Below are 15,984 nucleotides of genomic sequence, written 5' to 3'. Positions count from 1 at the left end.
CTTCCCTATGTGTTTGCATGACAGATATCTCTGCTTTTATCACCCGTATATATTATTTATTTGTGAATTGGCGTTGAGTTTCTCACCTGATTTCTAAGATATACATTGCTAGGTGACAATTAAAACCCATTTTTAAAAATCCGATTGGCAAAAAATTGGAATAAATTCAGTTTGAAATGACCAAAAATGACATTTTGACTGCTCATTGATTAAAATTTGCATGAAAGTAATAGTGTGTTTGGTTCTAAGTAGCCTTCATTTTTTAGTTTTGGTTTGCACTCAGCAGTAAGTTAGCTGTGTGGCCCTGTGTGCCCTTTGTTTTAATTATTCTTTACTTTATTTTGGTTATTATTATTATTTGTATTATAAGTATGAAGCCTTAAAGCCTTGTTTATATACTGGTTGTTAAAAAAGGCAATAAATAGACATGTTTGACCAAACATGATGAATAATTGTGTTTAATAAACATGATTTCAAGATTGACCATAATAATTGTGATTATTATTTTGGCCATAATCGTGCAGCACTACAGTATAGCTTTTTTTTTTTTAATTGAAATTAACATGAAGCACTGGGAGCACAAGAAGATGCAGTGCGAAGTACCAAGGTAACACTGTATTTGTATTTTTAAAAGATGCCTGGGAAGTAAAAATGATTACAATTAAGGAGAATAGTAAGTGATATTCAAAACTCGGGACTGACTTGTTAGAAGAAACAAATGCTGTTACTGATATGATAATTTTTTTGTGATGTAATACAGTATAACTAAGCATGACTAAATCATTTCATTTGATTACACAACTACTTATATTTTATGTTATTGCCCTCGTCATTTCATTCTTCAGTAACAGTAGTTTTACAATTAGAATGTCTTTTCCACCTTTATTCACAATCTCCTGGTGAGTGTGATGAGAACTTAATTGCCGCAAAGATGGTGATTGTGAGCAAGCCCAAACACGAACAAGCATGGACCGATAGACCGCATAGCCACAATTTTTACCATACAGTCTCATGAGGAAAATTTGTTGCTTGAATGTCCTTCACCAAATAGGCACTTAATATTTTATATATAGCCACCTCTTAATATTTTAATGATCTTTGCTACACCATGATGGTTCAGTGAAATAGGTTGTCAAATCAGCTCGTCTTCATGAAGGTTTTGTTTAACATGTGTTAAGCCACATTTTCTTCTGGAAGTAACAAACCTGGAACTCTGAAACAAATAAGGTGTCATTCTAAAATCGTTTGGGAGTCTGTAAGTCCTGATTCTTTGTTTCGGGATTCTATGCGTTTAAATATGTCGCAGTCGAAAATTAACGTCACAAACAGCACGTGAAATCGCTTAATTTTAGCTTTGTTCTTAGGGCTTATGATCACCATTTGTGATTTTGAAAGCTATTGCTTGGCAGCCCAGAATTTTGAGTTATTTACCTTATACTGTATGTGTTCAGTGCCTCTGTACTGGATCGCCTCAATGCCCTTCTGGAACCTGGTGGATCTCTCACCATCAATGAACGTGGGATCATAGATGGAAAGACCCCAAATATCGCACCACATCCTAACTTCAGGTAATATTGAAGTTCTGTTACGTTGCTCTTTTTAAATGAAATCAGAAAAGTACAGAAATTCTATACTTGAATAAAAAAGTACTTGTTTTAAACTGTCTACAGTGGGCCCCCATGTTATGAGTTTAATCCGTTCCGCGGTTGGGTTAGAAAGGCGAATTCACCGTATGGCGGGCAATCCAAACCTATGTTAAATAGCTAATGCGTTTAGAACCCCAGGTAAAAACATCAAAATTGTACATGAATTTTAAAAATTGGTACCAAAATAGTATAGTAAGTACTACGTATACATAACATGTATAGAATCAGAAAACATCATAAATAAAAAACATAGAAAGGATTTATTTACCCTTGGGTGGCGCTTGTTATGCCCATATTCCCTAGTAAGGGTAGCCTAGGCTAGCTTTGTATTTCTTGATTATCTCCAGCTTCGTTTCCATATAAATCATCTTCTTACCCTTACTCCCAAACCTCTCCTTAACATCACTAGCAATCTTGGGCCCCATGGCGAACCCATTCAAGTTTGAATTAAGCAGTAAAATGCACTATAAATACGGTTTTGAAAACACTCACAATCGAACAAAGCTTTACCGTTCCGCCATTTTGAAACGAGTGAGGCCGACCAATAGCATACTAGCATCTCCGTGAGGAGACGCCGACCAATAGCAGACCAGCATTGTAGTGACGCGTTGCATGGAAGCAAATTGACAGCAATAGTAAATCAGTGCAATTACTAAAAATGCCAGCTGATGGAGGCAAAACAACACAAATACAGCCAACTCCCTATGGTCATGACAGTTGTTTTTGTCGCAAAGCCAGGAAAATATTGTAAAGAGGGGACGAAAAAACTCAGTATTCCACATCACAACATGAAAAAAACGAAAGCCAGTGATGCTGTAACACGGGGGTCCACTGTACTTAACAAGAAAAAGTAAAATGTATATTCACTAGAAGATTCCTCATTTGAAGGCTATTACATTTTAAAGCTCACAACCCCAATGATGTAAAATATGATTGGATCTAGTTTTCCTTTGCCCGGACGTGGGTCACTAAGGCCCCCCTCTGGAGCTAAGTCTGAAGGGGAGGCCCATTGGGGAGCGCCTGGTGGCCTGGCCCCCACACGTGGTCCGGCTGGGCAAAGCCTGAAGAGACGACGTGGGTCCCCGCTCACATGGGCTCACCTCCTGTTTGAGGGCCCAAAGGGGTGCGTAGAGAGCTGGGTGGCAGCCGAGGGTGGGGACCTTGGCGCTCCTATCCCTGGCTATAAAAGCTAGCTCTTGGGACATGGAATATCACCTCTCTGGCAGGCAAGGAGCCTGAGTTGGTGTGCAAGGCCGAGAAGTTCTGACTAGATATAGTCGGACTCGCCTCCACACACAGCTTGGGCTCTGGTACCAGTCCTCTCAAGAGGGGTTGGACTCTCTTCCACTCTGGAGTTGCCCGCGGTAAGAGGCGTAGAGCAGTTGTGAGTATACTTATTGCCCCCCAGCTTGGCGCCTGTACATTGGGGTTTACCCCAGTGGACGAGAGGGTAGCTTCCCTCCGACTTCCGGTGGGGGGACAGGTCCTGACTGTTGTTTGTGCCTATGCACCAAACAGCAGCTCTGAGTACCCACCCTTTTTGGAGTCCTTGGAGGGTGTGCTTGAGTGTGCACCCTCTTGGGCATAGGTCTCAAAGTGCAGTCCTAGAGGGCATATTTTTGATGCTGCTTTCTTAAGCACACCTGATATAAATGATTAGGATCATTTTCAATTTCCTGTAGAAATTGCTGATGAACTAATAATTTGAATCAGGAGTGTTTATGATAGAAGCATAGAAAACATGCAGGATCGCGGCCTTCAAAGATTGGAGTTTGAGACCTATGCTCTGGGGACTCTCTCGTTCTGCTGGGGGACTTCAATGCTGACATGGGCAATGACAGTGAAACCTGGAGGGGCATGATTGTGAGGAACCCACCCCCGAAGACCTCAATTCCACCAACATGTCTTCCTTTAAGTAACCAGAGTCTGAAAGCTCCGAATTGGGCCCTCCCATCTCTGGGGCTGAAGTCACCAAGGTGGTCAGGTGGCAAAGCCCCGGGGTGGATGGGATCTGATGTGCTCACATGGGGGGGCATTGCCCTTGCCAGACCGGTGTGGTGGTCCCACTTTTTAAGAAGGGGGGCGGTAGGGTGTGTTCCAACTATAGAGGCATCACACCCCTCAGCCTCCCTGGTAAGGTCCATTTGGGGGTGCTGGAGAGGAGGGCCCGTCAGGAAGTTGAACCTCAGATTCAGGAGCAGCAGTGTGGTTTTTGTCCCAGCCGTGGAACAGTGGACCAGTCTGTCATGGTAAAGATAGAGCTGAGCCGAAAGGTGAAGCTCTCGATCTACTGGTTGATCTACGTCCCTACCCTCACCTAATCAGATCCTCATCTGAGATCCTGTTCTCTCCTGAGAGCAGTCGGGTGAATTTACAGAGTTTCAACAGCATGAAACGATGATCATTTTTGAGAACACCGCATTAAGCTTGTCTTAGTTGACAGATCTAGCGTCTGAATCAGGGGTGTCGAACAGTTTTGGACCGCAAATGGGTATAATCAGACCGCGAAAGGACTTTGTGAAGAACAAAAATGTGCGGGGGGAGGGGGGGCAGGCAATCCAAACTAAAACTCAAACTCAAAGTAAACTAAGGTCCAAACTAAAACTCAAAAGTAAAAAGTGATGATGGACGCTACATGGAATTTTATTGTATTTAATGAATTTTACTGTGACATTTGTTAATATCTGATGTTTATTTTTGCTCATGTCTTATAAATGCAGTTTGCACCTTGCACTTATTTTGTCATTTTTACTGCGCAATTTTGGGTGCTATTTTGTTGTTTTTATAGCATAATTTATGGGACTCCAAACATTTCTGTCGGGACCCATATTTTTTTAATGTAGTGAGTTCCCGTATTCAACAGTTTTCAGAGGTAAAATGAGCACTCTTAATAAAGTGTTTGTACTTTGTTTCTTCCCAGCTCTGCTCATTATTCATCTGAAATGACATTTCATGTCAGAATCACTTTATTTTAATAATTGTATTGGTACAACAAAATTGCATATGACAAAATACTATTATTTTCAACTAAACAGGTTATTCCTGACAATGGACCCTGTGCATGGAGAACTGTCCAGGGCCATGAGAAACAGGGGGGTTGAAATTTACATCCCTGGGGAAAATGAAGGAATTTCCTTGGACACAATAGATTTGAAAACATTTCTTAACACTGCAGGAGCAACTGGAGATTTTGTGTGTAATATTTTGATTGAAATACACAAAAGCATCAGATCTGCCATCTGGGGTAAGCATCACCAATTCAATTTTATGATTCAGTGGGTGACCCTGTGGATATACAAAGAAGTACTGCTTTTATTTTTCTAGATTCCCCTGCCTCATCAGTGGCCTCACTGCTCCACGCTGCCACCCTATTGTCCTGTCAGCTACAAAGAGGTGTGGATTTACAGAGTGCACTGCAACATGCCTGTCAAGAGGTTTACGCCCTGAGTCAACGTACCACTGTCTGCCAAAAGGTATGACATATGATTCATTAATTAATTGATTTTTAATAAGCATATAAACATGTACAAAAGGTTTACATGTTCAAAAGGAGTAAGAAGAAGTTGAAGAACTTATCGGGTCCTACTATTTGTTTTTCTTAATTATTACATGATAGTCAGATAATAGGTTAATTATATGCAATAACTAGGCATAGGCTGATAACTGTATTGGCAGAATATCGCGATATTGAAAATCACAGTTATTTAAAACCATCCAAACCTGTCAAAACCGGCAATTTGTTTTTCTTCCTTAGTCTGACTTGAAACAGGCAATTGCATCGTGCAGTCTAGGAACTCTGAGTTCTGGTCACAGGGGCTCTAATAAATTACTAATAAATTCATATACGTTATTTGAGCTGTGCAATCTCTAAACCTGAGAAACAGGAAGCTTCTCGGATTCCCGAAGGGTAAAACCGAGTCCTAATTCTGCTGTGTTCCTACTAAATTGCACAACACGACAGAACCAATGTGAAGTCAAGTCTTCCCCCCTCCCCCTCATTCACGTCAGTCTCACTTGGACACCCCCCCCACACTCTCTCTCTCGCACACGTCACTCAAATGCGTTAACTAAGAACACACCCCTTCAAAGCAGAAAACAAATGTAAATTAATGAAAACACCATACATACTAAATAACATGTTACACAATCTATCAACAAAACTACGAGTCGCTGGTGGAGCGAGCACTTTCCCACTTCCAGCGAGAGCTTTGTGACGGGAAGCCAGCTAAAAGTACACTGTGAAAAGGACCATCTGCACTGACAGCATCAGAGGGTGTGGCGATGTGTTCTTTTTGGGGGTTTGCGTCGTGGAGAGCTTGCCGGAGGACATGAAAACACTCTGCTAAGGCGGGCACCGGTGGGAGCTTCAGCGTAGCAAGTGATTTCTGTGTGTCCCTGCATGTGTGTTGAGATTCAGAGCTTTCAGAGAAGTGCATGCCACAAACTGAGCTCCAACTATGGCGGAGTTTCTGATATCTCACATAAGTCTGCTTTAGTCGAACGTAGGCGTTTGTTGTGTGATCCGTGAGTTGCATGATCCAATGGCAGTTTGCTTCAACAACGAGAAGTAGAAAGGGGACGAAGTCGCCAACTGATGTGTTTGCGGGCGTTTCAGTGTATCTTAGCGTGTTGTTCTTGACAAAAGGCTATAAAAAGAATCCACCCAATTTAGCAGATTTCTGATCCAGATTGCCGGGATATAAATCTTCAGTCGGTGTTCTGTCCGTGTATTTTTAATTTTTTTAAAGCAAAGCAGCATGCTAGCTCATGGTGGGCATTCCAGTCAGCGACTCACCTATTCTCGTAGTTGAAGCAAATTGGTGTTGGATGTCCTCTTCTCCATCAATACGCAGTAGAGTGTTCCAGAGCATCCATTTACCTATCATTCTTTTCTCTCCTTTCATTATTTCCAAATATTAAACTGAAAACAAAACGTAATGCTGATACTGAAACAACACACCCCCAAGTTCAACCAACCAATCAGCGTTAGTTAGCACAAGTTAGCACAGCACGCCCCCCTCGAGCTACCCGGGTACAGAGGTGGGGACCCTAATCACAACCAGGAGCTCAGAAGGTTCAGAGTAGAGGCTTAGCCGAACCTTCCCTACCCGGAAGGTTTTTTTTGGTGTGAACGGAAAGAGGAACTCACGCTACCAGGGTACAGCGGAAGAATTCATGAGTGTGAAAGGGGCTATTGTGTATTTTGCTTGAGCCCTCTTTGGCTGCAATAGCCAATCACATTGTCCATTTGCCATTATTTTGACGGCTTCAGAGTACCACTGTAAGTTTGCTCCTGCAGCTAACTACCGCACCTAATGTGGCCAACATTTTATCTTGTCCTACTTTTGCAAAGTGTTTCATGTGATAATGCACGATGTAGGATGCGAGCAGTCTCTCTATAAAGTCAAAAAGGCAAGCGAATCATTTCCCCTTTCCAAACAAGCAATGGTGGGTCTCTGGGAAGTTTTAGGCTTTCCAAAACGAGCAGCGACATTGCTAGTGAACTACAAGCTAGTAGCAAGAAAGAGAGACAGCGAGTGAAACAGAGCAAGCTTTTTGGTGGGAGCATGCGTGTGTGGGTGGAAATAATCAACGTATAATTACAGAATCCACATTGTACTATTGATACACAATGTCATTTAATGATTTGATAATTTCTAAGAAATATTGTTATTGTATACTAACTAAATTATCGGCTACGTTCCTGTCTTTTTTTAATTTGGTGCTAATTCTATGTCACAATCACACTACTTCAGACCCTCAGAAATTTTAACTACTTCCTGCCAGGTTTTACACTTTATTTATTTTTGAGGGTGTTATAAACATAATTTTTCCTGGATTACAGTTTCTATGTCAGAGCTGTCACAACATATGGCAGGTATCTTTTGAGATCAAGTGGAGTGTTCATGCACGTTCATCACTTTCCAAAGGATGTACTATTTATAACATACACTGTATTGTTGTTTTTCCAGCAAGCCCAGCAATTGATTGAGCAGCACCTAACAATTCTGGACACCAAAAACTGGGACAATAAGTTACTTTGTGCAGGCATCTGGCCTGACAGCATCCCTTCCGCATTGCTATCCACTGAGGATTCCTGTTTCTCAACAGTCCTTCGAGATGGGCAGGTGTTATCATTTTGCCTCAATGCCCTCAGTTTACAGGTTAAACGGTAAGGTTTTTTTTTTTATGTGTGTGTATTTATTTTTTTTAAGTTTTCAATCTTCCTACAAAGTCCTAGTGTGGTCAATTCACAACATCACATCCTGGCCTTTCCAATAATGCCTCTTGTATGTGGGGGATGTAATTACCATATTTTTCGCACTATAAGGCGCACCTAAAAGCCTTATTTTTTTTTAAAAAGCTGATGGTGCGCCTTAATTTCAGGTGCACCTTATATGGATCAATATTGAGATTGGGATCCGTAAATGGGGAATGAGCTGATAAAGTAAGCTTTACCTGTTTCTTTTGTTAGTTTACAGTTGAACAAGGTTGATCCTATTGACATTGAGTTATGTTATTGAGAGTTATTATTTGAGTTATTATTGTTATTGCTTTGAGTATTACTATATTGTGATTGAAAAAGTTTTCAAATATGTAATTGATTAAGGGTGCACCTTATCTGGTGCGCTTTATATATGGTAAAAGTTTTAAAATATGTCATTAATTGAGGGTGCGCCTTATAATCCGGTGTGCCTTATAGTGCAGAAAATACAGTAACTTTGCTGTGTAGTTGATAGGTAGTAAATAGGCTGGATCTCTGGATAATATAGTGACAGGCAAAGAAAATGAATGTGTTCCCATTTAAAGCTCTTGTGGTGTGTAATAGTATTTATCCACTCCCTAATATTTGTATTTTTTTCCCTATATATCACTCAGAGGTTTTTTTTCATCAAACAAACAGTAATATCACAGAGACAACCCAAGGGTTTATAAAATGCTATTTGTAAAAGATGATTTTTATTTATCTATGTATTTTTGGGGCAAAAAAATACAAAGCTGTATATATACAAATAATAATACAACTCTGACCCAATTGAAAAGTAATTGCCTCCTAAACCTAATAGTAAGTTGTGCCACCTTTGGCACCAATAAGTGAAATCAAACATTTGGAATTTTTGGTGATGAATCTTTTATACCACTGTGGAGGAATTTTCATACCACCACTCTTTTCAGAATTTTTTCAATCGTTTCATATTGGAGGTTTTCTTGCATGAACTGCCCCTTTCAGAGCAAAGCATCTCAATTGCGTTTAAATACGGACTATGACTTTGTCACCCCTGAACCTTAATTTTGTTACTTTTGAGTCATTTTTGGATGGATTTGCTGGTGTGTTTTGGGTCATTACCTTGCTGCTCAATCCCAAGAGCGCTTGAGTTTGAGGGCACAAAACGACAGTTACGTATGCAACAGCGGTTCTATGAGCCCCGGAGGCGGTGCTAAAAGCACGGAATAAGCCTTCGCGCAAGACAAGAATGCATACCAACAAATACGTAATGTAAATGACACCGGGGATATATATAAGGCAGCGTCACCCCGTAGGCTGTCCCTCAGAACCTACTCGCACTAACAACGCAGAGATAAGGAGTCCGAGTGACAAGTAACTCTGGCGGTCCTCCAGGGCTCATAGAACCGCTGTTACATATGTAACTGTCGTTCTATTTCGCCCCTCCAGACCGCCAGAGGTGGTGCTAAAAGCACGGAATGACGAATAACAGCGAAGTCACGAGGAGACCATGGTACTCACCTCAACCTCACATAGACGCCCCCGAGGAGCCCAGGACCACAGACAGAGAGTGGAGGGTTGCGACATCCATACAGTAGAACCTGGCAAAAGTGCCAGGTGACGACCAGGAAGCAGCAGTACAAACATCCTCCAAGGGAACCCCTTTTAGCACAGCCCAAGAAGTTGCGACACTGCTAGTAGAATGGGCGCGGATTCCCGAAGGCAAGGGGAGTTCCAAATCCCCGTAAGCATGCGTGATCACGTCTACGATCCATTGAGACAAACTCTGTTTGTCTCAATGGGAGCCTATGGAAGGACCCCCGTACGAAACGAAAATCCGAGATGACTTACTTAACGATGCCGTAGTCTCCACGTAAAAACGCAGTGCCCGCACAGATCATAAGAGGTCGGCAGAGATCCCATCGTCCCCAGGCGAGGGCACAAAACAATTGATGAGCAGAGGCTTGTTGACATAGGAAGAGGATCGCACCTTCAGGACGAAAGTGGCATTCGGCCACAGAGTGACTTTGCCTCCATCAGGGTGCAATTTCCCAAGTCGTTTGGCCGAGACAATCGCAAGCAAATATGCAGTCTTTAGAGAAACCCTCTTGAGAGGCACCTCACAAAGGGGTTCAAAAGCTGGCCGGCACAAGGAGTCAAGCACCACGTGCAGGTCCCCTCAGTGCCCCTCAGAGACCACACACACAGGCGAAGCCGATGAGGATGGGGACGCCAAACCCGCCCCTCTTGCTGGGACAACAGATCCACCTGGGCTGGAAGATGCCAAAGGTCGGCAAAGCACAGGCTGTGGAGTAGAGGGAACCACGTCCATGCCGGCCAAAAGGGGGCCACCCGCAACAGGGTGTGGCTCTTTAGGAGGACCCTCCAGAGCAATATCCACAGCAGGGGAAGGGGAGGGAAGGTGTATAGGAGACAAAACGGCCAAGGATGCGCTAGGGCATCCTGGACCAGTAGGCTGTTGAATTCCATCAGGGAGAACCAAAGGCGACAGTGAGTCGACTCTTGCGTGGCAAAGAAGTCAACCTCCGAAATAAGCCCATATAGCAAGCACAATCTCCGGATACAGATGCCACTCTCCCGGCGCTGGAAGCCCGCAAGTCAACGAGTCCGCAGCCTGATTCAGGACACCCGGAAGATAGGCTGCCGACAGACTATATGCAGCAGCATACCATCTGGGAAGACGTAGAGAACTGGCGCCCCCATACATTTGGCTACCACACTGAACACGGAAAGGAGGCACAGAGGCGGGAAAACAAGGAGGACCAGAAACTGCTGAAGCTCTATCACGATCCAAGAGCTGCACATGGGCTTCACGGACCCTTAACGATGTTACAGTCGATGACACAGTCAACGGGCTACAAGGGATGAAAGGAAATAAATAAAGAAGCCGCAAAAAGCGCGGTACTCGTATGGCATGCAAACCAACGCTCGAGAAGGTTCTGAGAGACAGACTACCAGGTGATGCTGCCTTATATATGTCCCCGGTGTCATATACATGACGTTTTTGTTGGTATGCATTCTCGGCTTGCACTTGCGCAAAGGCTTATTCCGTGGTTTTAGCACTGCCTCTGGCAGTCTGGAGGGGCGAAATAGAACTAATGGCCGGACAGTCTCCCTCAGGATCTTCTGGTAAACAGTAGAATTCATTTTTTCGCCAATCAGAGATAGCTGTCCTGGTCCTGAGGAAGCAGTGCTGCTCCAGACCATCCCGCTGCTGGGATCACCATGCTTAACTGCTGGGATCCAGTTTCTTTCTCTCAAATGCTTTGAAATTTTTACACTAGAATGGGCAGCACTCCTTCCTAATGGTTGCCTATTTCGACTCATCAGTTCACAGGATGATTATCAAGTTGTTTTGGCAATGTGAGAATACCCATTGTGTTCTTTTGGATGCCAATTTTGACCAGTGTCTAGCATAGGTCTCAAACTCCAGTCCTCGAGGGCCGCAATCCTGCATGTTTTTGATGCTTCTGTCATTAACTCACCCAAATTATTAGCTCATTAGCAAGCTCTGCAAGAGCTTGAAAATGATCCTAATCATTTGAATCAGGTGTGTTTCAGAGAGCAGTATGGAAAACATGCAGGCTAATACAGTAGATTCTACTGTATTGAGGAAGATCGCTGCCATAGATGTTTGCGTGTTTAATCGTTTTTTTTAATCCGTAAAAATTATCACTTGTGAGTACAACGCTAAATTGTGTGATTAAATTGCTTTTGTCGGAGTACGACTCTTAATTGTGTGTGTGAATTTTTTTCCGTTAATACAAATCAAAACCTTGAGTGCGAAGTCTTTTGAATACATTCACTTGTACGATTAGAACTTATCATTAGTCACTCATTAGTCATGACGTCTGTGCAAAAATCTTTCGTGTGGATAGTTGTGTGGATACAACTCTTTTCTATGCACAAAACTCTCAATGAATATGAGGAAATACTGTATTCACTCCAGCATATGTTCTAGATGGCTTCCATTTAGCTCCGTGCATTTCTTGAGGCGCAGCACGAAGTTGTCCAGACCATCTACCTGTCGCTCGTGAGCAAGTTCTGGTTCCAGCAAGACGGAGCAAGTTCTCACACCTCAAACCTGTCCCGAGATTGGCTGAAAGAGAACTTCGGAGGCCGAGTGATCAGTCTCAAGACTGATTTTGAGTGGGCACCCCATAGCCTGGACCTAAGCCCCCCAGATTTTTTTCTTTGGGGCTATATTAAGGACAGAGTCTACGCAGGGAAAACCAGAACCATCACGGAACTCAAGAAAGCCATCAGGGAGGAGATGAGAGCCATTACCAATTCAGTCTGTAAGAACGTCATGGACAACTTCGTCTGCGCCTCAAGAAATGCACGGAGCTAAACGGAGGCCATCTAGAACATATACTGTAGAACGGAGAAAAAAAGGCCAAAGACCCTAGTGTTTTGATGTATTGTTTTGAATATAATAAGCTAGTTATGACCAAAGTTTCATTTCATTCGGACAAAACACTAAGAAACGGGGCCTAATTAGAGTTGGGGCCCGTTTATTTGGGTCACTCTGTATTAAGTAATTGCCTTACTTCTATGTCCTAATATTAAGTAATTGCCTTACTTCTATACTGATGGCCAAGTTACCATTGACTCTAAGTCACTTTGCAATGTAAATTAGGTGAAATAAATCTCCCTATTCAATACCTAGTTCACTCTTAGAAATCATTCAAGCATTTTTTTTTTTTTTTTTTAGTAGGTTTTGAATTTGGTTCCCATTGTGAAACTAATAAGTTACCCTGTCTTCTCTTATTAGGAATCGCCCACTAAATTTGACTGATCTGCAGAAGGCACTTCAGAACAATCGTTTCCATGAAGGTCAGATCTTTGAGAGAGCGGAATATCTGGACCAAGAAGATGTACTTCCGATGATCCCAACAGCAGTCAAACTCGTCACAGAGTGTGCCTCTCATGGGGACTGGGCCATGCGCAGTCGCTGGCTCTCTCATTTAAAAAAGAGCTATACTTCCCTGCCTGGTTTGTTACGCTAAGTAACTCACTAACAGATGTATAAAGTTTTGAGAAACTAATCTACTGCTACACTGAGAGTGTTATTGTGCTAATCAACAGTTAAATAATTTCCAAAAATGACTTTCAATTGTTAGAATGGTACCATCTTTCTTGCAACACATTTCAGTAAAACCTAATCTCAAACATGATTTTCTGGTTTTGTAGATCTGGCTTTGCTTCAAGTGGACGCTGGAAACAGAGCTTTAAAAGCTGTTTTCAGTTGTGACCTCACTGCCAAGGGCAAATCCCTTGTTGAGCTGCTGCAACCGCAAAGCACCGGTAAATTTTTAATGAGATCACTTTATACAGTTTCATGTGCAGGACATTGCTCTCTGTAACTTAGGGCTGTCACTAATGATTATTTCAATAATTGATTAATCTGCTATCATATAGACAATAGAGAGACAGACAATATAGTATAGTTGAACACACGTGTATATTTTTATTCAGTACTCTAAAATAGGATATTATTACATATGTTATAATGATTCAAATAAAAGTGCATTCTATAGTTTTAGAGTACAAATCTACTTATTAGCTTGCTTCAATACTTAGGACAAGAGTACCCAAACTTTTTTTCCTTGATCTACCTTTCCAGCAGCCCACCTCCCAAGATTTACCACGATACATCTAAATGTATTAAATTAATATCTCCTCTTTCGAAGCGATATCACCAAACTACGTTCTAGTGATATTATAGTTTAGTAAACACAATGAATGTAAATACACATCTGGGCTACGTCACATGTTCAGATTTGTCCAACTGCAATGAGAGACACAGTCTAACTCGCTCAGCTTTACTTTGGCTTTCAGCACTCATCACTTCTCCTTTCAGACAGGGAAGAGTAAAATGACCAATGCAGATAGACGCATTTACTGGGCAGGACACACCTGACTTAGGGTAACCCAGAATAGTGCATTTGTACTGTACAGTACAACATTCACAACTTTAGAGTAAAACAATGAACAAGAATATATTTGTAGATTGGTATCAGTCCAGAAATATAATCATCTTTAACTCTTAAAGTACCAAAGTAGAAAATTTGCACCCAACACGTTTACATGCCTTTAAAATTTGTTGGAAAAAAACCCTGTCTCATGGTTTGAGTACAAATGAATACATAGTGCTCTGTCCTTTTTCTTACCAGAGTCACGAAGTAGCATATAATGGTATAATTTTTTAATGTATAATGGTATAATTTTCAAGCAAATACAGTGGACCAATGATGGGCAAAGTACACAGATTGTTTATTTGAGTAAAAGTATAAACTACCCTCTGTAAAAAAAAAATATATACAGTCGAACCTCTATATAGTGAACCTCTACAAAGTGAATCTCTCTTCATAGTGAACGAATCTTTACGGTCCCTTGCAAAACAGCTATATTTGACGTGTATGTAAAACCTCCTCATAGTGAAACTCCACATAGTGAATAATCTCTTCATAGTGATGCTATTAGTCAGTCCCTTGACAGCATCTACCTCTATATTGTGAATATCTGAACTTATCGAAAATTGTGAAGTTGTAAAATTGGGCGCACTGTCGGGATTTCCTCCCTGCCTAGCCGCTCTCGCGCGCCGCGACTTTCTCTTGCATTTTCACTTCGTCCGCCGTCCACTGCGCACGCGTTTCTCCGCTGGTCATCCCTCCGAAAATTCTAAGATGTCGGAATCTGCCGTGAAAAGTATGGATGCTAGATCTATAAGTCGGAAGCGAAAGCCTTTGTCGTTGGAGGAGAAGTGCGACATAATTCGGAAGTGTGCGAGTGGAGGCATACCGTGCAACCTCGTATTGACAGTTACTTTCTCCGCGCTGATGACATGCACTGATCATGTTTTATTATGATCATATACTGTATTCATTAACTATTGTTGAATAATAATAAAGAGTTTTGTTCAATGTAAAATGTTTTTACATTAGTTTTACCGCATTAGATTTTAGTGTTTAAACAACTTAAGTTGTTTAATTTACATTTATTTACATATTTATTTAAAAAAAAAACGTATATAAAATTATTTACATATTTATTAAAAAATTATTCACATATTTCATCAATGAATTCTGAACATTTTAGGAAAACCTCTATAAAGTGAATCTCTCTTCATAGTGAACTTCTCTCCTCGGACCCTTGAAGTTCACTATGTAGAGGTTCGACTGTATATATATATATGACTTGAATGAAAGTAAAAGTGCTGAACCAAAAATCTACTCAAGTAAAAGTACAAGCTCTGAAATGTACTTTAAAGTAAAAATGTTTTGTATTTGTTTTTTTTTTGTTTTTTTGCGATTCAAAGATCACGGTTCCATTGTTTTTTTTTTTTTTTGCCGTTGAGATAAATATTTTCAGTTATGTTCAAGAAAGAGCATAACTGTCTACATGCAGTAGGCGGGGGACACGCTTGCTCACACGTTCCAAAAACATGCATGGAAGGTGTATTGGACACTAAATGGTCACACACGAAATCAGGGATGTCAAACTCGTTTTAGCTTGCAGGCCACACATAGGAAAATCTATTAACAAGTGGGCCGGACAAATAAAACCATGGTATATATTTATATAACATTAAAACAGCAACTTCAGATTTATTATTCTTTTTTTAATATTGTACAAAAAAGTTCAAACACAACGTCACTAGTAATGACAAAAAAATAACATTACTATTAATCATAAGACATTTCAAGTTGTTCTTTAAAAAAAAAAAAAAATCACATTTTTATACTTTACAAAATCATATTGCGGGCCAGATTAAACCTGTTTGGACTAGAATCAGCCCGCGAGCTGTATGTTTGACATCCCCGCTCTAACTTGTCCTTAGGTGTGATTGGTTGCGTGAATGGTTGTTAGTTAGTGTGTGCCCTACGCGTGACTGGCAACCAGTCCAGGTTGTCTCCCGCCTACTGCCCGAAGACTGCTGGGATAGGCACCAGCAAGCCAAAGGCTAAGCGACCACATGCATAATGCTAAAATGCATGGATGGAATGCATTACTTGGCGCACTGTACTTCACCATAAAATTAGCAGCAATAGATGCATTTGTTATTTACACGTCACACTTCTGTGTTTT

At 41.4% G+C, this 15,984-nt stretch overlaps 1 protein-coding gene across 1 annotated transcript in view; it reads left to right on the top strand.

Annotated features, from left to right (window-relative positions):
* Positions 1–15,984, top strand: part of mdn1 (midasin AAA ATPase 1) — a 197,189-nt gene that overhangs the window by 102,621 nt on the left and 78,584 nt on the right. The window contains exons 45-50 of the mRNA XM_088402728.1: positions 1,452–1,568; positions 4,682–4,890; positions 4,971–5,119; positions 7,619–7,818; positions 12,668–12,888; positions 13,087–13,200. Of these exons, the coding sequence (XP_088258854.1) occupies positions 1,452–1,568; positions 4,682–4,890; positions 4,971–5,119; positions 7,619–7,818; positions 12,668–12,888; positions 13,087–13,200 (1,010 nt within the window). The remainder of the gene's footprint in view (positions 1–1,451; positions 1,569–4,681; positions 4,891–4,970; positions 5,120–7,618; positions 7,819–12,667; positions 12,889–13,086; positions 13,201–15,984) is intronic.

This window comes from Hippichthys cyanospilos, chromosome 20 (assembly GCF_059441005.1).
Source record: "Hippichthys cyanospilos isolate Australia breed blue-spotted pipefish chromosome 20, RoL_Hcya_1.0, whole genome shotgun sequence".
NCBI classification, from domain to species: domain Eukaryota; kingdom Metazoa; phylum Chordata; class Actinopteri; order Syngnathiformes; family Syngnathidae; genus Hippichthys; species Hippichthys cyanospilos.
Note: the sequence above shows the minus strand (reverse complement) of the source record. Positions and strands in the feature narration are given on the sequence as shown.